This window comes from Lontra canadensis, unplaced genomic scaffold (genome assembly GCF_010015895.1).
Source record: "Lontra canadensis isolate GAN:19392208 unplaced genomic scaffold, GSC_riverotter_1.0 scaffold123, whole genome shotgun sequence".
In the NCBI taxonomy this organism is placed as follows: domain Eukaryota; kingdom Metazoa; phylum Chordata; class Mammalia; order Carnivora; family Mustelidae; genus Lontra; species Lontra canadensis.
The window spans coordinates 2,453,631-2,478,539 of NW_022631117.1; the positions used below are offsets into that span (position 1 = coordinate 2,453,631).

Genomic DNA, 24,909 nt, shown 5'->3' on the forward strand with positions numbered 1-24,909 from the left:
ATCAATAAGGAAACATTATTGGACTTGAACTATACTTTATACCAAATGGATCTAAAAGACACATACAGAACATTTTATCCAAAAGCAACAGAATACACATTTTTACCAAGTGCACAAGGAACATTATTCAGGATAGATCATGTGTTACGCCAAAAAACAAGTCTTGGCAAATTTAAAAAGACTGAAATCATACCAAGTATCATTTCCAACCACAATGGCATAAGACTAGAAATCAATGATAAGAGGAAAATTGGAAAATACACAGATAAGCAGAAATTAAACAACATACTCCTGAACAACCAGTAGGGCCAAGGGTGAAATCAAAAGGGAAATTAAAAAAAAATATCTGGAAACAAATGTGAAAATGCAAATATGGTATGAGATGTAGCAAAAGCTGTGCTAAGGGGGAAGTAGATAGTGATAAATAATTAAGAAAAAAGAAAGATCCCAAACAACTTAACTTGATACCTCAAGGAAATTTATACCTCAAGGAACTACAAAAACAAGAGCAAACTAAGCTCGAAGTTAGCAGAAGAAAGGTGGTAACAAAGATCAAAACAGAAATAAATAAAATATAGAATAGAAAAATAATTAAAACTATCAATGAAACTAAGAGTTGTTTTTCAAAAAGGTTAAAAAAATGGAAAAACTGTCAGCTGACTTACCAAGAAAAAAAGAGAGAAGACTCAAGTAAATAAAGTTATAAATAAAAAAGGAGGCATTACAACAAATATGACAGAAATACAAAGGATCATGAGTGAGTGACTACTATGAACAATTTTATGGCAACATATTGGGCAACCTGTAAGAAATGGATAAATTCCTAGCAACATACAAACTATCAAGTCTGAATCATGAAGAATTAGAAAATCTAACCAGACCAATAACAAGTAAGGAGATTGAATCAGTAATCAAAAACCCCCCAACACAGAAAAGCTCTGCACGACATAGCCTCGCAGGTGAATTCTATGAAACATTTAAAGAAGAATCAATGGCAATTCATTTCAAACTCTTCCAAAAAATAGCAGGGGAGGGAATACTCCCAAACTCATTTTATGAGACCAGAATTACCCTGATACCAAAGTCAGATAAGGGTACTACAAGAAAAGAAAACTGCAGCCCAATGTCCTTGATGAATATAGTTACAAAATTTCTCAATGAAATACTAGCAAACTGAATTCCACAGGACCTTAAAAGGATCATATGTGATGGACAAGTGGGATTTATCTCTGGGATACAAGGATGGCTCAACACACACAAATCAATTAACAGAATGAAAGACAAAAATCATATGATTATCTCAGTGGATGCAGAAAAAGCATTTGACAAAATTCAGCATCTTTCCATGATTAAAAAAAAAAGCCTCTCAAAAGTTTGTGTATAGAAGCAATATACCTCTGGATTCTTGGGTGGCTCAGTCAGTTGAGCATCTGCCTTTGGCTCAGGTCATGATCCCAGGATCCTGGGATAGAGTCCCATATTAGACTCCTTGCTCAGCAGGGGGTCTGCTTCTCCCTCTGCCTCTGCCTGTTCTGCGGGCAGCTCTCCATGCTTCTGCTCTCTCTCTCTGACAAATAAATAAATAAAATCTTAAAAAAAAGAAAAGCAGTATACTTCAACATAATAAAGGCCACATGTGACACACCTACCGCTAACATCATACTCAAAGGTGAAAGGTTGAAAATGTTTTTCTCTAAGATCAGGAATATGCCAAGTGGGCCCACTCTTACTGCTTCTATTCAAGTTAGTACCGGAAGTCTGTCCAGAGCAGTTAAGCAAGAAAACAGAAATAAAGGGCATCCAAACTGGAAAAGAAGAAATATAATTGTTTCTGTTTGCTGATGACATGATCTCATATTTAGAAAATCCTAATGACTCCACCAAAATCTCTTAGAACTAATAAGTAAATTCAGTAAATTTTCAGGATACAAAATCAACATTTAAAAATCACTTGTATTTCTATACAACAGCGATGAACTATGTGAAAAAGAAATAAAGGAAAGAATAAAGATATTTTACAAAATCATCAAAAGGAATAAAATACTTAGGACTAAATTTAATCCAGGAAGTGAAAAATGTATACGCTGGCAACTATAAGACATTGATGAAAGAAATTGAAAATGACACTAATGAATAGAAATATACCCTATGTTGATGGACCAGAGGAGTTCCTATTATTAAAATGTATATACTATCCAAAGCTATCTATAAATTCAGTAATTTATCTGTCAGATAATTCTGATGGCATTTTTCATAGAAATAGAAAAACAACCTTAAAATTCATATGGAGCCACAAAAGAAATCTTAAGTAAGTAGCCAAAGAAATCTTAAGAAAGAAGAAAGCTGGAGGCCTCACACTCCCTTATTTCAAATTATATTACAGATCTATACTGGTCAAAACGGTAAGACATAAGAACAGACACATAGAACAATGCAACAAAATCAAGATACCTCAAAGTAGGCAAGAATAGTTAATGAAGAAAAGATAGTCTTTTCAGTAAATGGTATTGGGAAATCTGGATACACACATGCAAAAAAAAATGCAGTTGAACCCCTATCTTACACCATTCACAAAAATTAACTTGAAATGGATTAAGTAAGGCCTGAAACTATAAAACTTGAAAAGACATCTGTCTTGGCAATGACTTTTTAGCAAAAAAAAATTAAAAATCCAATTAAAAAATGGGTAAAGCACCCAAAAGGACATTTTTTAAAAGAAGACGTACATATGTGGCCAAGAGAGGGCGCCTGGCTGGCTCAGTAGGTAGAGCCTGTGACTGGATCTCTGGTTCCCGAGTTCTAGCCCCATCCTGGGTGTAGAGATGACTTAAAAAATGAAATAAAATCATTGAAGAAATGACAATAAACAAATGTGGACAAGAGGTATGTAAGAAGGTGCTTAACATCATAATCATGGAAATACAAGTTAAAACCACAATGAGATATCACCTCACACCTGTTAGAGTGGCTGTTATCAAAAAGATAAGAAGTAACAAGTGCTGGGGCGCCTGGGTGGCTCAGTGGGTTAAGGCCTCTGCCTTCAGCTCGAGTCATGATCCCAGTGTCTTGGGATCGAGCCCTGCATCGGGCTCTCTGCTAGGCAGGGAGCCTGCTCCCCCGCCCCCCGCCTGCCTCTCTGCCTACTTGTGATCTCTGTCTGTCAAGTAAATAAATAAAATCTTAAAAAAAAAAAAAAGTAACAAGTGCTGGTGAGGATGGGAAGAAAAGGGACCGCTCGTGCACTGTTGGTGGGAATGTATGCGTTGTGGAAAACAGTACGAAAATTCCTTTAAAAAGCAAAAATAAAAATACCATATGATCCAGCAATCCCACTTCTGGGTATATACCTAAAGGAGATGAAATCACTATCTTGAAGCCGTACCTACATTCCCATGTTCATCGCAGCATTATTCACCATAGGCAAGACATGGAAACAACCCACGTATCCATCGATGAATGAACAGAAAAAGGAGATATGGTATAAATATATACAATGAAATATTATTGAGCCATAAAAGGAGGGGAATCCTGCATTTTGTGGCAACAGGGATAAATTCCCTGTTGACAGCATTATACTAAGTGAAGTCAATCAGACACAGACCAATACTGTGTGATCACACTTGTATGTAAAATGTAAAAACATTGAACTCATGGGAACAGAAAGAAGAATGGTTGTTACCACTGGCTGAGGGATGGAAGGAACAATTAGGTGTTGGTCAAAGAGTTCTTTCAGTTATAAGATGAATATGTTCGAGGAATTTCATGTACACCATGATGACTGTAATTAACAATACTGTTTTATATATTTTAAAATTGCAATAAGAGCAGATCCTTCATGTTCTCATTATCACAACAAAAAGGTAATTATGTGAGGTGAAGAATGGATTAATTAACCTTAGTTTGGTGAACATTTATTTCATTATGAAACATCCAAATTATCTCATTGTACACCTTAAATGGACACCATATTTTGTGCCAATTAAATCCCACTAAAGCTGGAAAAAGAGGAATTGAGGAGCTTTTCTTCCTTTTTTATGGCCTGGAATAGTTTAAATGATCTTGAAAATATTGTTGTTGTTTTTTTCTAAAGATTTTACTTGTTTATTTGTCAGAGAGAAAGAGCATGCACAAGCAGGCAGAGTGGCAGCAGAGGCAGAGAGAGAAGCAGACTCCCCGCTGATCAGGGAGCCTGATGCGGGACTCCATCCCAGGACCCTAGGATCATGACCCAAGCTGAAGGCAGATGCTTAACCAACTGAGCCACCCAAGCATCCCTGAAACTATTGTTTTAAAAAATAAGTTGAATTAAAACAGATGAACCACATAATGATGACTTTTATTTTTTATTTAAAAAAAGATTTTATTTATTTGAGAGAGAAAGAGTGAGCAAGTAGGGGGAGGGGCAGAGGGAGAGGAAGAGAATCTCAAGCAGACTCTGCTGAGCGCAGAGCCCATCATGGGGCTCTATCCCACCATCCTGAGATCATGATCTGAGGCGAGACCAAGAGCAAGATGCTCAAATGACAGAGCCACCCCAGAAAGTGTTTTTAATTGCTTTTGAGATAGTGTGTAATATTATTTTGCTCAAAAATCTTCTAGGAGTGTATTTCTTAGTTCCCAGGCAAGAAGTTTCTGCATTCTAAAAATTATTTATTCCTATTTCCTATTTATTTTATATTTTAAATATTTAACATTTAAATATAAATATATATATTTAAATTTATCATATGTTATGCTCAGAAAAGCTCCTTTTTATTATCTTTTAAAACAAGTACCACCTTTCCTCTGTCTCTTCCCTCTTCTCTTTCTGGAAGATTCTTCAGGACCTCCACATCCTTCCGTTTTCCTTCATGATTTCCTTCTCATGGTATTTTTGGCTTTGTGCTCTGTGATTCTTCTACTGTGTCTTCCAGGTTTCAGCAGTGATCATCCTCTCCTTCTGTTCCCTACTGAACTGTCTATTTAGAAATCATGTTGTGTAGTTCCAGAAAGTCTGTTTTTATGCTACACTTGAGTCTCTCTATATGTTCCTATTTTGTTATTCTTGTTGTTGAAATGACCATTTGTGTCTCTTCCTGCCTTCTGTCTCTTTAGGCATGTGTTGCTTAGTCAACCTTTTTCTGGGAGCTGGTTGGTTGCCGGACCCACAGAGATGGTTATGAAGTATTTTCCCGTCAGCCTGTAGGAGTCAGCTGATGCTGGAGGGGATCTCCCAGAGTTTTCCAAGTGCTAGTAGGCCCTCAAGGGGTGGGAAGCCAGGTCTCTTCACGTGGTCCCTCTCTACACTGACCTGATCTGTTGTTCTACTTTATTCTTTCTTGACTCCTCGGAGGCCTAGGAGACCGGGGACACAGATCTGATATTATTTTCCCAGTCTCCTGGCTTCCTTGCACTGGTCCTTTCTGGCAGTGGATCCAAGCTTTGATCAGCACTCATGGAAGGAACCCGGACAACACTTCCTTGTGAAAGATTTTCACAATGTCTGGGTCTTCACATCTAGCTCTTGCCCAGAGACCTCAGTAGCCATTTGGCTGAGGAGAAGCAGGCAGCTTGGAGTTGGAAATGGGAAGGAGCCCATGCATAGGTCACCATCTTTCCAGAACCTGCTGTGGTTTCTTACAAAAAAGAATGAAGGCCTTTAAATATGACTGGACCTTGGCCAGTGGTGAAGTTCAGGGTGAAACCTGTGTCCATGTCTGGGTGAAAACAAAGCTACTAAAATATTGCAATAAGGGGTTGAGTAAATACAGAGACAGATAAATAGATAAACACGCACAGACACACACACACACACACACACACACACACACGCACTGTGGCAGTGGGAGTTGCTTAGGAGACTGGAGGTCCAGAAGGTTCATGCCAGAGGATCAGACAAATGCCTGTAATGAATTTATCCAGAAGCCCTAGAAGAAGTGAGGAGGCCAGAATTCACTGGAATTCTGAGAAGGCACCAGGAAGTGGAAGCTCACAGGCTGATCTGTGAAGCCATGCTGTGTGACCGCCACAGGCTCTTGAGATCAGCATCTTCTGCTTCCTTCCCGCCTTCCAAGTGTCCAGTGAGTTTCTCTCAGGGGCAAACACCACCCTGGAGCCACACAGGGAAGAGGCCTCTGGGTAACCTGGTCCTGGCCTTGGTCAGCAGAGGCAGTGGTAGCAGAGCTGAAAACTGACAACGTAGGACAGTACCCCAGACTGAGACCGGACAATAGCAAGGGAGGGGTGCAGATGCGGGTAAAGGCCTCTGGAAAGGCCGTACCTCTCTCGGCTGGCATGCTTTGTTCTGGCTCTCAGAGATGTCCACTAACTTCAAAGCTACAGCGTGACTCCCTCCCTAGTCACGGATTCTTTCAGAATCCTGTGACCCGTGCCAACCAGTGCCGAGGGACCTGGTTGGGTCTGGCCTGAGCCTTCTTGACCATGTCAGCCCCTGGCAGTGCAAAGTGCATGGGCTTTTGTGACACAAAGACCTGGGTTCACATGCTGCCTGCGCGATTCACTAGCTGTGGGAACCTGAACAGGTAAATTGATCTTTCTCAGGAATTTTTTTTTCTGTTTTTTTTTTTTAATTTAAATTTGATTAGCCAACCTATAGCACATCATTAGTTTCAGATGTGGTGTTCAATAATTTATCAGTTGCGTATAACACCCAGTGCTCATCCCATCGTGTGCCCTCCTTTTTTATTTTTTAATGTGCCCTCCTTAATGCCCATGCTAGACACGTCTCCAAAGGCAAGGGCAGCAAGAGAAAAAATGAACTATTGGGGCTTCATCTCAGTTCTCTTCATTATTTGTAAATAAAGGGTGACAAGATCTAGCTTTGGAGACAGGTACAATGATGAAATATATATATTTATAAATATAAATATATATATGCATATATATATAAATATATAAATTTATATTATGCATATATATATAAATATATAAATATATATATGCATATATATATAAATATATATGCATATATATATTTATATATTTATATAAGTATATATAAAACACTGTCCATTAGTTCCCTCCTCTGTTTTTGGTCATTCATCTGGTGCAGGGACCCTCAAAGGGGCTCCTCTTTCCCTGGCCTGGCGCAGTGGGGCAGATCTCCCCTCACGGATCTGAGATGCTCTCTCCGGAAGTGCCCAGTAGCAAATGCTCCCAGGCTGGGTGATGCAGGGAGGAGGGAGGCTTCATGCCACAAAGCGGAATAAATATGAGGGAAAAGTAACAGGGAACAGTCGCGCTAGACCCTGGCAGCGGGAGAGGGAAAGAGAACATGACGAGGGAAATGACACGGGAGACTGTGCTGGTAGAAGTGGAATGGGCAAGCAGAAAAAATTCCAGGAGTGGGAGACTGAGTTGGGGAGTCCCTTGGAGAAGAACGTGTCCATGCTGTGCCGAGTCAAATCACACCAACTGGGTTATACATACTTTCAAGGGAAGGAAAGTGCAAGTACAAGTGTCTCATCATAAGAACCCCAGCTTGGCATTCATTAACCATCTGCAAGTTGCTCCTTTTTTCCCTAAAACATAACAGCTATTTACAGTACCCGCTGGGGACCAGTGCTCTGTGGGGAGGTAGAAAGCCAAGCCCCGGGCCCTGGAGCTCCAAAGAAGGCTCCAGACAGCTTCCCCAGAAGACAGGGGAGTCGGAGGCGAAAGGCACTGGCAACACAGTGATCTCACTTCAAATGGCCAAGGATGAGGAAGGTGCTCAGAATCTCTCTTTGCCAAAAGCCTGGCCCAAAAGACAGGGTTGGAGAGACAAAGAGATGAGTCACTGCCAGGATATCTGAAAGGAGATGACATTTGTGATGGAGACTATTCATTAGGGATCCGTGACTGTGGAGGAGGCAGGATTGGATAGAGGATAAAGCTGAACTAACTCAACAAAGCCTTGGCCAGGCACACGGGGAGCTCTGGAGTGAGTACTGTCTGGCAGAGAACTTGTGCAGATCTCAAATGGCCAGGCCTCTCTCAGTCACTGGGTGTGGCCTGCCCCAGGAAGGGCGTGAGCTCAGGTGAGGTCAGGATTCTGCCGCTGAGGCGGATTCTGAAGGAGCTGGCATCTAGGGGCCGCTCACCGACCACACTGCCCACAGCTGGGTGGCAAGTTGGATGGCTCACATCTGTGTCTACCGCACAGAGGGGCACGTGTTGATAGAAAGTGAATGAAAGCCCAATAAAGCCCTGCGTGAGGTCGCTTGCTCCTGCTCTAAGGCTTGGCTTTATCTTTGCAGAAATGTTAGAGGCGCTAATTATTCCATAACATTTACAAAATATGCAGTGTCATATAGTGGAAAGAGGGGGGACTTTGGAAGCAGAAGGTGCTACTTGAGTCTCAATCCTGCGTGTACCTTTTTCCTGCAATCTTTACCTCTCTGAGCCTCTTTCCTCATCTAGAAAATGGAGATGATCACAGTCACTAATTCAGGGTTGCCTTGCATAATTTGGATAAATATTACTATGGAGCGAGAAACCCAGTATATTGAATAAGTGAGGTTATGATGATGAGGCTATTTGCCATGCCTGTGATGTGCCCTGTGCTATGTAACCATGGGATGAGCATGGGGGACAGTCAGTGTGAGCAGAGTTTAGCCCAATCCTTGTCATCCCGGAGCATACAATCTCAAGGATTCTAGATTTGGGCAAATCCAAGTGTGCTAAGCATTTACTACCATGTCCAAGAAGTTTTCAACAAATATAATTGTTCTGTCTGAAATCTTTTCCAGGGTATCATCACTATAACCACCAGAAGGGAGGCAAGAGCAGGATTTGAAAATCTTCTGGAAACTGACTTGTGCCAAAGTGTTTTGTGGGTTATTTACTGGGCGAGACGATGGCCAGGTCCTCTGTTTCTAATGTAGAGAAAAACAGGAGCTTGCTGTGGGGAAAAGGCCATGTTTGATGATCTATGCCTCTTAACACAGGAGATTCTTAAGTGCTGTGGAATGATAGGGACTCCGGGTGGGAAACCAGCGCTGCCCAGTGATGTTCCTTGTTTGGGAGCAGAGTGAGTCCTTGAACAAGCTGTGGCTCATTGTTTCCTTCTTCGCTGGACGAGAAACTGATAAAACATTTAAAGATGTTCATTTTCTCTCTCTCTTTTCAAGTTTGTTTACTTTTTTTTTTTTTTTTAGCAGTCTCTACATCCAATGTGGGGGCTCGAACTTACAACCCTGAGATGGAGAGTTGCGTGCTCTTCTGATGGAGACAACCAAGTGTCCCTAAAGATGTCCATTCTTGACTGCCATCCCAACATCACGTTATAATGTTCCAAATGCTCAATTTCAAGAGAGGCAGAAAATCCCATTTATGTTGATTGGAAAGGTCTTTGTATTAAGCTGTTTTGGAACAAATCATTGACATCTCTCTGTCTTATTACTGGCACACACTCTAAAAACCCATTCTGGTCTGTAAGAAGGTCAAGGAATGGAGCTAACTGGGTCTCAAAATGGTTCTAGGACTCGCCTTTCAGTCATCTCTTGCTGTGTGTAACAATTTACCCCCAACCGGACTGGCTTATAACCACCATTTTGCACATAAATCTGTGGGTCAGGAATTTGGACAGGGTGTGGCAAGACAGGCTCTTCGCACCATGAAGTCTGGGGCCTCAAACCTCAAAAAGCTGGAAGCTGGCTGGGATAGCCTGACTGGGGTCCTAGGTCTGGAGTTTTGTTCTTGCCAGTTGGGTTTCTCAGGTGTCCTTCACATGGCCTCTCGACCCAGCCAGCTTGGGCTTCCTCACGACATACATCTCAGGGTGTCTGCCTTCTTCTATGGTAACTGGCTCCCCCCAGGGACAAAGCGGGGGAAGGGCCAAATTGCTTAGAGGCTAGGCCTTGAACTGGCACGGCGTCACTTTGGCCACATTCTGTTGGTAAAAACAAGTCATGAGGCCAGCCTGGATTGAAGGAGACTTTACCTCTAGAGCGTGGAGTGGCACAGGCCTATAGGCTTGGGAGAAATGATTGGTCACTCTTCTACTTACCATTTCCTCATAGCTTATTGCCCTCAAACTTAGTGGCTGAAAACATCCATTAAATTTGGCTCAGAATTTTATGGGCTAGGGATTTGAGAAGGGCTCCCCTGAATGGTTCTCTGTGAAGAGGTCTCTCACCAGGCTGCGGTCAGATGTCAGCTGGGGCTGGTTTGGGGCTGGACACCCAAGACGGGTCTCTTGCTTGGTCGGCAATCAATGCTGGCTGTCGGTTGGGAGCCCAGGTAGCAGTGTCAGCCAGAGAGCCTGGAGGTGAACTTCTCCAGCATGGCTATCGCAGAGTAGGCAGATTTCATACATGTGGCTGGTTGGCTTTCCCGAGAGTAGACATCCCAAGAGGGCCAGGCGGAAGCTCCATGGCCTTTTCTAACCTAGCCTAATAGTAATGGACCATCACTGCTGCCATGCTCTATCGACGGAAGCAGTGACAAGCCTGCCCGGGATCAAGGAAGAGGGGACAGAGTGCCCAGGGGCCATGTTTTAAAACTGCCACAGTGACCATCTTTGGAGATGATCTTACTTAACTCTTTGGTCAAAGAAATCCACAACTCAAGATTCCGATCGATAGCAATCTTGAGTGGTGATGGAGATGAACAGTAGGGTTTGAATCAGAAAGGAAGGCCTTTCAGAGCTATAGCATTTGGATCTGAAATTTCAAATAGCTAAGATGTGAGCTTAAAGACTGAAAGTGACTTCCGACTTCTAGACCTTGGCCCAGTGGACCTTTCTTCATCTCAAGTGTTGCTCTTGCCAGGCCGCCTCCTTTTGAACCAGGTTTCTGCTCTGAAGTGTTTTTGCAAATGAAAAACACATTTGGTCCAGCGAGGAGCAGTCTTGTCACAAGCATCTAATTTGGTGGTCCCTGATGACAATGGCTTTACACTCGGCCAGTCCAAAGCTGCCAGGAAAGAGCCCTAAGTGTGTCTGTCCTCTGTGCCCCAACTCACCCCAGCCTTACCCTCCAGCAAAGACAATGGAAGCATGTGGCATCCTGCCCAGAAACATTGCTCAGAGCTGCCGGAGGATGAACAGACCTGGAATTCAGAGGCTGGTGTCTTGAGGCATTGGGGGACTGGCATGAAACGGACACCAGAAAGATGATAGGGCCAAGGGAACGAAACTCTCAGGATTTTTCCCACTTTCCTTCCAAAGACTCAAGCCTCTGCCCTTTATTTTGGAAAACACCCAGGCCTCGGTAATGGTGTGGCCATGCAGCATTTCACCTTAGCCCTATTGCTTTAATTCCAGGGCCAAGTCACTCAACTCCACCAGATAACCCCCGTGCCCCAGGTTTTCTCAGATATATGGAGCTCTCTCTCTCTTTGTAGGATGGGCAGAGAGACGGGGTGGATGAGAACAGGTTACCATAGTGACAAGGCAGCGAGAAGTGAAGGGATCTGGTAGTGTCGATTGCTAGGCTCAAAAGCGAAGGCATTTCTACCTTGGTGGGAAGGGCCAGAAGGATCTGGGTGAGGAAGGGGAAGTGCCCAGACTAAGCCAGGGCTTCACTGAGCTGCTTCCAGACGACTCCATTTGGTTGTGGGGAAAAGACTACCTCCCAAATGCCCTCATACAGATGGTGGATCCTCTTCCTGATGACCATCCCAAGTTACCAAGTAGCTTGGGGGCACTGGTGCACGCCTGTTTCTGAGCCAGTACCAACAACATTCTGTTCATATTAAACACAGAGGTTTGAAAAGGGGAAAGCCCCAGGCTTTCTACAAAAGAGGCTGCCCATGACCTCCCTAGTAAGGTCTTCAGCTTTGTTTAGGTGAGATGCTTATCTAGACACCTCATAATCCTTGGTCTCTGGCCCAAATGCATGCACTTAGGATGTCACTGATTTGCCCCCATATGGACACACATCACTGTATTGTTCTTGCCTGCCGTGTCTGTTTTCTTTATCTTCTGATCATTTCTTTTGTAGGGTGGTTTATGGTGAAAGAAACACACTTTACCTATTTGTGTTCATGGATAGACGGATTCAACTAATACTCCCAAACAGACATCTCAATTCATCTGAATCATATTAACTAACCCAGGTTTACTCACATGTTAATGAACTAGTGTTCTTCAGGAACAGGGTGATGTCTGGCTGCCAGGAAAGTTACTTTTGCTGGAGGTGCCATTGGTAAGAGGGTTTGGAGGGGAAGGGGGCAGTCTTACCTGTGCTGAGAACTTTCCTGGAAATCTGGAAATGTTAATGTGGCTGGAAAGCTGAGATACTCGGGATAGATGTAAGTAACATGCGTATTATCTCCCAATACAGAGACTGACCCTTTTCCCAAAAGAGGGTCTTGTCGTTTATTGGGGGTAGGTGGACCAAGAAAATGTTCTGTGTACACAAGAAGGGTGTGTGTGTGTATACACACACGTGTGTGTTTGTGCTGAGTTAAGGGAGTTTGAAAAGTTTTAGGGGTTTAGGACTGGCAGATAGATCCAATAAAAATGTGCTCCCCCCACCTTTCAAGAGGCTGATGGGAGTGTTGAGAGACCATGTCGTCTAATAGAAGAGCACTGTCTAAAATGAAGGACTCACCTCTTTTCCTGTCCTGGCTCTCTCAGTTTTTTTGCTCAGGCTTCATCACTTACCAGCTGTGTGACCCCCAGGCAACTTACTTAACCTCTCTGAGCCTCTATTTTCTCACTTGTAAAATGGAAATAGTGGTACCAGCACTACCTAGGGCTGCTGTAAAGATGAAATAGGATAATGATGTAAGGATTTTAGTGTGCTGCTTGGCGGAAGGTAGGAACTAAATTCAAGGTAACCGACTATGCGGTGGACACTGAGGGCTCTACCATCTTCCCCTCGACCTTTTCTTTAAACTCACCTAAGCTCCACCCACTTTGATTTCCCGTCATTTGAAGAGAAATTCCTTCTTTCCCAAAGTACTGGTATTAATTAATGGTCTAACCTTGGGTTGGGTAATCACATTGTGTCATCAGCCTCCCGATTATTAGATATAATTTACAGGAAAAACAGACCTGAAGTTCCTCCCAGCCCGAGGATGGAGGCTGCAAATTGAGTTTAGAAGGTTGCTGACCTTTAGACCCGGGCTGGCTTGGGAGGCAGCCCGCTCTCCTGGTCTTGAAAGCCACAGCAGGCTCTTGTAATTGAGTTACCGCCTGGGATTCAGTGGGACTAATCCATCTATATAATTTCTTTGCCTGGTTTAATGCCATTAACGAAACCGAATTAAGGAGCGGGTGGAGCTGGGTGGGACGGAGGGAAACGGATTTTCTGCGTGGGAGTCGCTGCCGAGTCTCCACCGCCTGGCTGGAGCCTCTGGTCTGATTAATGGACGCCTCTGAGGACCAGGTCATGCTAGCGGCCAGGCCACCCCAACCCCTCAACCGTGCGCCGAGCTTCGGGGTATCCGCGCGCCCAAAAAGGGGCATCGCGAAAGGGTTTCCCAGATCGCCCCGGGGTTGATTCTGACTACGCTGTCTCCTCCTTCCCTTGTCCCTTTCTCCTCCGCGATCGCCCCCCCTAACCCTTGTACAATCTTCAAGCACTTTTTCTTCTAGTTCAAATCTTCGGGGACCTTCCCTGTGCTTTGTCACTAGCATGCCCCAGGTGACATGCCGATCCCACTTACCCCTCTCCAGCCCTCGCCCCCAGTGCCACCTCACTCCGTTTGCTTGGGGTTGGCTCTCCCGGATGGTGGGCACTCTTTGCGCCCAGTTTGCCAACCAGAGCGATCAGCCCTAGGAGGAGGGGCCTGCGTGAGGGGGTGGCGGTGGGAGGCGGCAGCCGCCGCGGTCAGTTTCACTCTCTGCCCCAGTGACACCCAGATCCCAGCGCGCCCTTCCTCCTGCCCGGAGAGCCCGGCTGTCTCAACTTGGGCAGCTGGCCAGAGGCGAGGAGTCGCCGACTTCCCGGACTGAGATTCCACCGCTCGGTGCAGGCAGTTGCCAGCAGCGGAGTCCCCAAAGTGTAGGTGACGACGAACGCGGGCCCGGGCGGCGCGGGGGGGTACCGGCAGGTGCTGGGAGCCGAGGGGCCTCGCCGGGACTGGGTTGGGGGTGGGCAGGGGCGCGCGACGGGCTTCGGTCTCGGCGGCCGACGGTGCGAGCCCGCTCCGGCGGCGCCCGCGGGCCCGGCCTGTCCAGGAGGGGCCGGGGAGTGGGGTGGCGGGGGGACGCCCGCCCGCCGCGCTTGCCCGCTCCCCGTTGGGCTCGCCGGGGTTCTGCCAGCCGGCGGCTGACGTCGACGCGCCCCTAACGAGCTCTCGTCTTACTACAGCCGGCAGGCGGCTCCGTGCGCCCCGCCCTCGCCGGCCCCCGCCCCCGCGTGCCCACACCTTGGCGTTTATATAGAATGTGCCGCGGGCTGAATTCGCGGCTCTCTGGGACCGGAGAGTTCTCGGGAAGGAGAGCGCGAGCGAGGGAGCGGGCGAGCTCCGAGGGGGTGTGGGTGTAGGGAGAGAGCAGGTAAGGGCCATCGGTTCCCGCTCCTCCGCCCGCGAGCCCCTCGGGCCCCCCCTTTTGGCAAAAGAATAGCAACCTGAAAATCGATTACACGGAAAGAAAGGGGCGACCCTCCCCTCTCGATTCTCCGCGGGCGAGGAGCGGCGCGGCTCTGCGGTGTAACAGGCTCACACGTTGCTCATCACATGTTCAAACATTTCCCTTTCGGGGAGGCTCGTTATTTTTAAGTGAATATTTTCGTCTTTGTTTTGATTTTTTTTTCCAACCGTCCTCGGGTTTTTATTTCGATTGAGTTGGCGGCCCGCAGCGGATTGAGAGAGGCGGGCGGTGGGGGGGGGGGAGCCTCCAGCCGGCGCGCGGGCAGCCCACCCAGGCAATTCCCCGCGCGGCCAGCGCCGGCCCGGAGAGCGGCCCGCGCGGTGCCCGGGGAGGCCGGCGGCGGAGCCGGGAGCCCCGGCCGCACCTCTCGGCGGCCCCGGGGGTGGCGAGCGCGGCCCCGGGCGGGCGGGCGGGCGGGAGCTGCGAGCGCAGCAGGCGCGGGGCGCGGAGGGAGCGCCGCGCCGCTTTGTCTCTTCACTTCTGGAGCAAGGCGAGCGGCTCCTCCCGCGGCCGGGCGCTCGGGCTCGCGGCGGCGGCGGCGGCGGCGGCGGCTCCTCCTTCACCCCTCTGCTTTCCTCCCCACTCTCTCGCAGGCAGCGGCGGCGGCGGCAGCGCTGGGGAAAAGCGGATCCCGCCCCGAGCCACACCGCGGGGAGCTCGCGGTCGCGACTTGCCGCCCTAAGCGCTCTCCGAAGTCCGGCCCGCTCGGCGAGGACTTCCGTCTCCTGGGCGACCCTTGTCAAGCAAGCTGGGATCTATGAGTGGAAAGGTGACCAAGCCCAAAGAGGAGAAAGATGCTTCTAAGGGTAAGCCCGCCCGCCCGCCCAGTCCGCCGGCTTCCCTTCCCTTGGTTTCCCTCGCCCCCTCGCGTGCGCGCCGCCCTTCGGCAGCTCCCTGCCTCCCCTGCCGGAGCCTAAGCTGCCCGTGACCTCTGCGACCCCGGGCGAGAAACGGGGGGGGGGGGGGGGCGCTGAGGGGCCTGAGGTGGCACCACTTTCCCTCCTTCCTCGTGGAATTGTCGCCCCGCGAGTGCCTCCAGCCTCTTCCACTCCCCGTCTGGACGCACCGTGGTGGCGCTGCGGGCGACCGGAGCTGCTGCAGCCCGGAGCGCCGGGAACAGCGCTGCCGGCTACCGGCCGGCCGCCTCTCCGTGCGAGTGCATATGTGTGCGTGTGCGCGAGTGTGCATATGTGTGCTGCGCGGGTGCAACATGGTGACATACTCAGGGATCTGCCCCCTCTCAGAAACCCAAGCTCGAATCCACCTTCAACCCCCTCTCCCCGCCCCCAATGCAAACAAAGAGCCTGGCCGAGACGCAAAACCCCTCCCCCCACGCTCCTTTCCCTCTCACACCCCCCTGCCCCCCAACTCTCTACCCCCTCCCCAGAAGGCAGGAGCTTGCAGCCTTCCACACGCCGCGTGCAAAAGTGAGCAATCCCGGTGCCCCGGCGCCGCCCGCGCTGCGCTTCAGCAGCGCAGCCTCGCCAAGCCCCTGGAGAACAAAGGCTGCTGTCCCCTTGCCACTAGTGCCCAGCGGGAGCGGGCCTCCGCGGGAGAGGACAGTCCCCTCCCTCTGCTCTCTGGGGTTCAGCCACCTGGCCCGGGGAGCCCGGCTGCCTGTACCCCGGAGTGTGCCTCTCGGCCTGGGGCCTCCCACCGGCGGGTTGGGGAGGCGCAGCAGAGCAGGGCTCCCACCAGGGAGAACTCGCAAGAGGGAAGGGGGGGTTCCTCCTGACCTCCGCCAGCACTAGCCTTCGCCTGGCTAAGGACCCGGCTTAGCTCCGGAATGTCAGCTGGAGACCAGCATCCTGGGAGACCCGGGTTCAGGGAGAGGCGCAGAGAGGGGTGTGGTAAGAGTAGTCGGGGAAATGACAGGTTCCTTAGATGCAAGTGTCCGGAATGGCTCCGAAGCAGACGCCCGGAGTGGGCTGGACTGGTTCTGAGGGCCCCAGGCGCTCTGATCCCAGTCCACGCCCGAAGAAGTGGGTCTACTGGGAGGGAGCCCCAGCTTTCATTCACGGCCTGTAATTCTTCCTTGGAACCCTGTGGCCCCCTTCCCTCCCACTCTGTCCCTATTCCTCTTTATCATCGCCTCCTTCTGGCCTCTCCCCATCTCAGAGATCCCCCCCCCTCCCCAAATGCTAGGGCAGCACCAGCCCTCCCCTGCTGAAAGTTGTCAAAGTCTTCAGCTCAGGGCCTTTATCCTTGTTTTTAAATGGAGTCGATCTCTTCCAATTAGGCAAAGCGTGGAGGAAAGGCCGGCAAATTTGTGGTGGGTATAGATCTGTTGTCCTAAGGGACGGTGTTGTCACTGGCCTGGTTGCAGGCTGGAGTTGAGCCCCTTGGGACCTACTCATAGGTGCTGGCTGTTCGAAGCACGCAGATGAATTGAAACACTTAGAAAGTAGAACTCTGGGTGTGCATTTCCAGAGCTTTCCTCATCGTAGGTTGTCTTAGACAGGCATTCATAAGTTTAAGAGAAAATGACTTCAGATTCCTTAAAAGGTTTTGTTTTGCCGGGAGGGCTCAGAGAGGTAACTGCATTGGAGGACTAGCCCCAAATTGATCTAGGCCGACGATTCCCCTTCCGAATCTGGGAGTACTTCAGGTTTGTTTCTGGAACTTCGGTTCCTGACTTCCAGCAGGTGGTTACCTAAGGTTTATTTCAGGCTGCCTTTGGGAGGGCCCTGAATCCAAATTCATTCATGGAAAGTAAGTTGCTGTCTTAGGAATATTATTTGCAATTGTCCAAAATGGGGTAACAAGTCTGGAAACATTAGGACAGGTCTCTCTAACTCAATAATGAATTTTTTTACTAGGCATATGTCATAGAATTTTCTTGCGTTGACTCGCCACATTTGAAACCGAATACCTCTCTGTAGGAATTATATAATTAGCATTTGGAATTATGGTTGTAATTAGGAGAAATTAAAGTAATTTTATAAGACAACTTTTAAGAAAGGAGTTTACTTTCCCCAGGAGATGGGAATCTTATGGCTGCTGAGAGCGGGAGTTCCATTTCTGCCTCTGTTGGTTGTTGAATTTAGAGCGTTTTGAAAATAGTCAATGCGTAATAGTTAGCTTTTTCTCCTTTCAAGTATGTTAAAAGCCTTATGTGGCCAAATTTTAAAGACTACTTTTTATGTTAGAGATGAAAGATACCAGGTTTATTTTTATTTTAACCAATAAAGTTTTCTGATCATATTCATGAAGAGGTTTGTTTTTTTTTTTACAAATTTCCTATGTATGGGTCATTTTTGAATTTTTTTTTTAAGTTTAAGGGACTCATGAGCACACTCTGCAACATGGCAAGATACAGGATTGAGCATTTACTGGATACTCTGAATATCCACACATCTGATTTTGAGCAACAGTGTGACTGATTGAATCAAGTCAATTATTTGAATGAACTTCATAATCTGTTTTCAGAGCTACTGTTCATTTAAATTCAGTCTCGCACCCCATCATCTGGGGTTCATGCCCACAGCCTAGAAGACTATAATATAGTGTTTCTAGAGTTTTTAAAGCACAAATAGTAGGTAATCAGTAAGTTATGTCATGCTGCGAATGAAATATGGCTTTCCCCCATATTTCATTCAGACACACAAATTGCCAATTGTCTTTAAATGACGTTTTCTTGGACTCATTGAGGTTAAGACCAGTCTCAGTGATGGGCAATAATCTTTTTGATAATCTTTTAATAACGAGCCACATGAGATCGTCTGTCTTCTTCCTGGGAGGGTGGGAATCTTGATTTTATTTGAAACTATGAAAATAGCCTCTTGTGTAGCAAATCACCTTTTGTGCCTTTCTTTAGGCTTTCCATGAACTTTTAATTTGGCCGATGTGTAAATAGTTAGCAGCACTCAGCTTCCTGAACACACCGAAGGACCTATTTCCATTTCATAGAATAAGAAAGTATAACATTTGTTTGTTCAAAGCGATATTCACTTAGCTTTGACTCGCTCTTCTCTACCTTGTCACGCAAAATCTTCTCTCGGCAGTTCTCTGTTGGAAAAGCCCTCAGTTAAGGCTGTGTCTGCTTCCCTGCAACTGTGTTATGTGGCATTCAGTGGACAACCAGCTCAACCAGGCAAATTTCAAGGCCCTGTGATGTGGGCTGTGGGTTCTCTTGGGAAGACGGTCCGTGATAGCGTCAGGCCAGGCTTCTGCTGGCTGCGGGTGATGGAGGACAATTCCATGCATAGTCCAAGAAACCAGCGCCTCGCACAGTTGTTGCTGTGATGGACTGTGGTGCCCGCGTGCATTTTTGGGCACGGCTCAGTTTCTGCTTCCTTCCCGGCCGTTTCCAATAGCCTCTCTAACCATACCTAAGGACAAGGCCTTGCGGTCCGGCAGCCAGCGTATCAAGTATTGAACCCCGAATGCTGTTCCAAAAGATCATCTCGGTCTTGGGGGATTACTGTAATAGCTTCCATCAAGTGCCTTTCTCGGATTTGGGCCAGGCAAAGCAGGTGTTCAGAGGTATTTTACCCACAAGAAATCATGACGCTGGTGACATCTTACTAAAAACTGACCATCATAATCTACCTATTACTCATGTAGGGACTTGTTTTTTCGCCTTGTGGTTAAATCATTATGGGCCAGTGGTCCATTGGTTTTATGGAGTGTCCTAAGCCCTGCATTTTCTTCTGTGCTGAGGCCAGTGATCACCACCTTGGTGAGGGTGTGTGTCCAAGAAGATCTCGAATCAGAAATGTCAGTCGGTTCTTGGGGATAGGTGCGGAAGAGGAGTGCACGGCACTCCCCCACCCCAAGTCCTCTTCATTATGATTTCTAGTGGCATGCCGCTTTGTTATTGGCAGAGGCTGAAGGGAGAAGGAGGAACATGTTGGGACACGGGTTAGGGTCGCTGTATCTCCTTACTGAATGTTCCTTCCTCTAAGTCTCTTTCTGGTACAGTTCAAATCATTAAAGGGGCTAGGGTGTGTGTCCTCACGGTGGAGATGTGGGTGATGATGGAGTGGGAATGGACTGGGGGTTGGGGCCCGGGTGAGTAGCAGAAAGTGAGCTGTGGGGCCAAGGGGAAAGAGCTGAGGTCCACGCCTAGGGCAGGGAAACATATGGTGGCCCCGAGAACAGGTCTGGAACAGGGGATGGCATGGGGATCGGGGTTGGCTGGTAAGCTGGAGGGCTGAGTCGTGAGGCAATGAGTAGGGAGATGAAACTGTTAACATCCCAGGTCTCTTTGCAGCTGTGCTGTTTTATGTTTAAATCAACTCCTCATTCTGGGAATTACAATCAACACAGAACCACCAGAATGTGTTGCAGCTCTTCAAATATATCCAATAAAAAGGCTTTCTAGTGTCTGCTTCATTATGGCTTATATTTTCGGAGTTGAGAAATTTGAAAGGAATAGAAAATAATTGCCACGATTAAACAATTCAAAGAGAAAAATCCCCATAAATTAAAGTACTGCGGGTGGAGGGGGTCCTACACGTCTGTCACTTTGCCAAGCTTACTATGCTCCATGAAATGTAAAGATTAGGTACGTACTATGGTTTTTGCATTTAGCAGAGAAGACAGAGGTCTGCATAAGTCATTGTCCACAGTCACCAGTTTCTTTTTGGCTCTCCAGAAGACACATTAGCCCCAGGATTTCTCAGCATGGGCTGAGGAGTGGGCTTCAGATTCACTGTACTGAGAAATGTGATTCAACTTAGTCCTCACTAACTTGAAATGCCGCTTATCTGTTTGTGACATACTGGTTCTACAAACTCCCTTGAATCAGATAGCTGACATTTTTTTTACCGTGGCATTTTTGTCACTTTGGCGAATGCCTTATCTTGATGAGACATTCATTGGGGATGTGGATTTCTGGGTAAATGTATTAATTTCCTAGAGAAGGTGAAATAGCGTATAGTGATCATTATGACGACCTCTCCAGCCTGCAGGTCTCATTTCTCTTTGGGTTGGAGGCCATTTATTTTTTCTCTAAAGCAGTGTTTTCCAGGGTATTAACACTGAAAATGGGAATTTCAGATTAGAAAAGAGATATATTCTTGGTTCTTGGGGCATGATGGAAATGGGGGCTAGTGTATTAAGAATCAGGGTTTGTAAGAGACAAGAAGCCCAAATTACAATTACTGTGTGTTGAGATTATTGTAAACCAAGGCCGTCCTTATGCCCTAGTGGTTGTGCCTCTGCCCTTTGCAATTACTTTTCGCATCGACTTTCAAATGGAAATGGTCTTAGCCTCACTGGCTGATGACCTTCTCCTGAGGCAAGGGGCAGCCAGTAGTAGGTGTCCTTGTTGATTCTTTTACACTCTGGCAGTACCCTTGGCTTCTGTTGGTGTAAGGTTCCGGTTGACATTCTAGAAGGTGCAGTAGGGCTGGGATGAGCTGGGTTGCTTGCTTGGCCTGCCTGCTCTCACCCTTCTGCAGAGACCTCAGTCAGATATGGTTTGGACAGTCACTATTTGGCCTAAAGGAATTCTCAGGTGTACATGTCTGTTCTTTCTGGATTCTATCAGGAGGGCCTGGGAAGAAAGAAAAAAAAAAGGTGAAAGGCAGGCCTGATCAGAGGTCAAATTAGAAAATAGTTAATTTTTAAAAAAGATTTTATTTAGGGGCACCTGGGTGGCTCAGTGGGTTAAAGCCTCTGCCTTCCGCTCAGGTCATGATCCCAGGGTCGTGGGATTGAGCCCCACATCGGACTCTCTGCTCGGCTGGGAGCCTGCTTCCTCCTCTCTTTCTCTCTCTCTCTGCCTGCCTCTCTGCCTACTTGTGATCTCTGTCTTTCAAATAAATAAATAAAATATTTTAAAAATTATTTATTTATTTATTTATTTGTGAGTGAGTGAGGTAGCCAGAGGAAGAAGCAGGCTCCCCGCTGTGCAGGGAGCCCCATGCAGGGCTTGATCCCAGGACCCCGGGATCATGACCTGAGTCGAAGGCAGACATTTAACTGATGGAGTCACCCAGGTACCCTGAAAATGGTTAATTAAAAAAATAGCAGAAACCCAATTTCCTTTTGTGTAATTGCAGATTATACACAGTAACTTACACAAATCTTAAGCGTGCCTCTTGATTAATTTTGACAAATGTTTACACCCATGTAATCAAGTATCAAAATCAAGTTATAGAATATTTTCATCACCCCAGGGAGTGCTCTCATTTTCTTTTCTTGTCATTCCCTCTTCAGAGGCAGCTTCTCTTTTGAGTTTTGTCATCATACTTTAGTTTTGCCTGTTATTGAATTTAGTATCAGTGAAATCATGCAGTATGTACTCCCTGTTTCTGACACCTAGTCACCTCTCCTTTCAGGAAGCTTCCTTTCTCACTTACACACACACACACACACACACGGGCACTCAACAGGGTCTTGTACTTGGCAGTCCCATAAGGAGTATTTGTTGAATGTTCCCAGAAAGGTAAGGAATTCTTTTAAGCAGGGGTATGTTGCATCATCAGTCAAAAATTTTTTTTAAATTTTTTATTTTTTAAAGATTTTATTTATTTATTTGACAGAGAGAGAGTGAGTGAGAGAGGGAATACAAGCGGGGGAGTGGGGCAGATGGAGAGGGAGAAGCAGGCTTCCTGCTGAGCAGGGAGCCTGATGTGGGGGCTCTATTCCATGACCCTGGGATCATGACCTGAGCCAAAGGCAGTCACTTAACAACTGAGGCACCCAGGTACCCTGGGATCTTCATTTGATAACAATGACAATAATTATCATAGTTCTCATTACTATAGTAGCTTCTAAATTATTGAGTACTTATTTAGTAAGCATATATTATTTTTACATATATCTCATTTAATCCTCCTGACAGCCAAAGAAAGTAGCGACTAGTGTTTACCGGCTTTAGAGTTGAGAAAATTGAAGCTTCCAGATCTATTGTAGCATTATGAGGTCATGTAGCTAGTGGGTTGTACCTAGCACAGTGATTGGCATTGCAGTAATCAGTGAATGATTGTGGAATGCATGTAGCAAAACTCATTGGTCCTGTGCTCTGTTCATTTCCAGTTTGTTGTCATATCAGAAAGCTGTGTGTTACAGAATGGCTCTGTCACTGTTTCACTTTGGTTTAATCTGATAGATGCCTGGGGATATTTACATTTTAACTAAGAATTGCCAGAGGCAGGGCTTTAACCCAAAGGAATTAATGTCCGGTTGACTTTCTGGCCTCTAGGTCGGTTGAAGAAGTAATTTTGGTTAGGGTGTTAATGGTTTTTCTAAGTACTAAGGGATTTGACCTGAAATAGCTCCTGAAATCTTCCTAACATTCTGTCAAGGACAGATACACATGTTGTTAATATTCCCGTTCGACAGATGAAGAAACAGGCCCAGAGACCAAGGTCAGTCTGAGGTCACTCAGCTAGCAAGACGGTGGAGTGAGGTTTTGAGCCAAGCTGGACTGACTTCAAATCCACCTCTCTTTTTGGGGGGGCGGGGGAGGGGCAGAGGGAGAGAGAGAGACTCTCAAGCAGGCTCCACACCCAGCGAAGAGCCTGAGATCATGACATCAAATCAAATCAAGTCAACTGAGCCACCCAGGTGTCCCTCAAACCCGCCTCTTAACCACTGTGTCATAGTGCCTCCTTGAGCAACACGGGGGATTCTTTAATCTCGGTTTGCACAAAGACAATATTATTTCCGGTTTGCCAGTGCGGACGCGGTGGAGAAGTGTGCCTCAGCACACGTGCATGGCAGCCCCAGGGCTATGGTCCTCGGACAGCTGAAAGAATCTCCGAACACCTGTTTGAGTGGCTCTTCCCAGCCTGAGTGCACGGAGATGAAAGCAACTCAGTCCTACCTTACGGTGGCCCTTCCTTTTCCCTTTGGCCTTGGACTTTCTGACTTTTTACTCTCCATAGTGTATCCTCCCTCAGCTGGCCATGACTACGACTTGTAGGATTTAAGCATCTGTCGGTTTGAAAATAATGGTGCTTTTCTCCAGAACTGTGTCTGGGAATTTGTTTCACCTGTGTTCTAAAGATTACACTTCCTCTTAATTCACTGCTGGGCGAAACTTCCAGTTGTTTATTTTTTTTCCCCTATTACATGGCATATGCTTTCAGTCTGCCTCTCATCAGAATCATCTGTCTCATTTCCTTCTCTTTCTCAACCCTACCCCATTCTCTCTCCCTCCCTCTCTAGAGCTCCCTCTCTCCTTTTCTCTCCTCCCCTCCTTCCCTTGTCAACAGATGTCAGTGGTTTCATTAGCTGAATGGGGTTCCTTAGGGTATACTGGGCTCAGGGGAGGATTCTCATTTCTGCATTTTCTCCCTTGATAGCTATATTAACTTGAGTGAAGAAATCCACCCTTTAAAGTGTAGCTTCTCGGGAAGAGGCTTTCACTACTTCTTATATAACTCATTTTAAATGGCAAAATAAAAGTGTGAGCTTTATTTATTTATTTTTTACTATTTATGCTGCCTTCAGTTAGATAATATTTCCAAAAATATATCTTGTTAATGGAGACACAGCCCTGAACGAGCATATTAATTATAGTTCTCAAAGTTAGGAATCATGTAGTTCTCTGTGCTGCAGAACCTATGTTTAACAGCCGTAATTAACAGGGCCGGCTGTAGTGCATGGTTATAGGTAAGTTTCAGAACAGGAAACCCAGTTCTCAAAAATCCCTCCAAATTATGGAGGTAACATTTCTACAGCTCTTGAACTGGGGGTTAGTAAAGAGATCAAGTCCTTAAAATATTTTGCTTGCTGTTAAAAGTAGAAGTAAACCACCGAAGGCAGGCAGGCTGAGTGCCGTTCTTGAATATGCCTATAGATATTTTCGGAATCTTTTTCCAAGCATGACTTTGAAGGTATTATGAATTGACCCGCTTATTTTGCCTTTGACTTTGATTCTCTGTGTGTCTGCCTGCCTCTCGCCCTGGGGGTGTTTTTTGAACATTAAGACTTCCAAGAGCTTGGATTTGCGCGTGGTCTGCAGAGCGCCGGGGACGAGGTGAGCCCTTCTGGAAACAGGGCCGGAGGCTCCTCCTCGCCGCTGGCAGTCCGGGGAGGGTTTGTTGGGCGACTAGCTGGGAACCGGACGGGGAGCGCTGAACATTCTGGTTACCAGCGTCCCTCAGTCGCCGTGGATCTGGCAGGCGGGTTTATTACAAACCTCAGTGTGCTCATTAGCCTCGTGATGCGGCGGCTGCCTAAAAAAGAAACACGGAAAAGTTGTGTCACCGAAGGTGAAACTTGGCGAAGCGCTGCTGGGCGCTGGGCATGACGAAGCTCCTTCCCGGTGGCGGCGGGCGGGTGCCCAAGGCCCGGCCCGCCGGCCGGGGGATGCTGCCGAACGAGCCACGGCGCGGGCGGCCGCAGGGCGGTGTGGAGGGGGAAGGCTTCGGAGCCGGCTTTGCGCAGTCCTCCACCTCGCGATCCGGCCGCGGGCGCTTTGC

General features: G+C 47.0%; 1 protein-coding gene across 3 annotated transcripts in view; it reads left to right on the forward strand.

Annotated features, from left to right (window-relative positions):
- The first annotated feature begins 13,807 nt into the window (after positions 1-13,807).
- The window catches only part of FGF13 (fibroblast growth factor 13), a 468,515-nt gene continuing 457,413 nt past the window's right edge, over positions 13,808-24,909 (forward strand). The window contains exons 1-2 of one of the 3 annotated variants that reach the window (XM_032841401.1): positions 13,808-13,934; positions 15,121-15,333. In XM_032841401.1, the coding sequence (XP_032697292.1) occupies positions 15,285-15,333 (49 nt within the window). In that variant the 5' untranslated portion in view covers positions 13,808-13,934; positions 15,121-15,284. Of the gene's footprint in view, positions 13,935-14,358; positions 14,432-15,120; positions 15,334-24,909 lie in introns of those variants that run through there. The other 2 variants (XM_032841400.1, XM_032841403.1) reach the window with 2 other exon arrangements.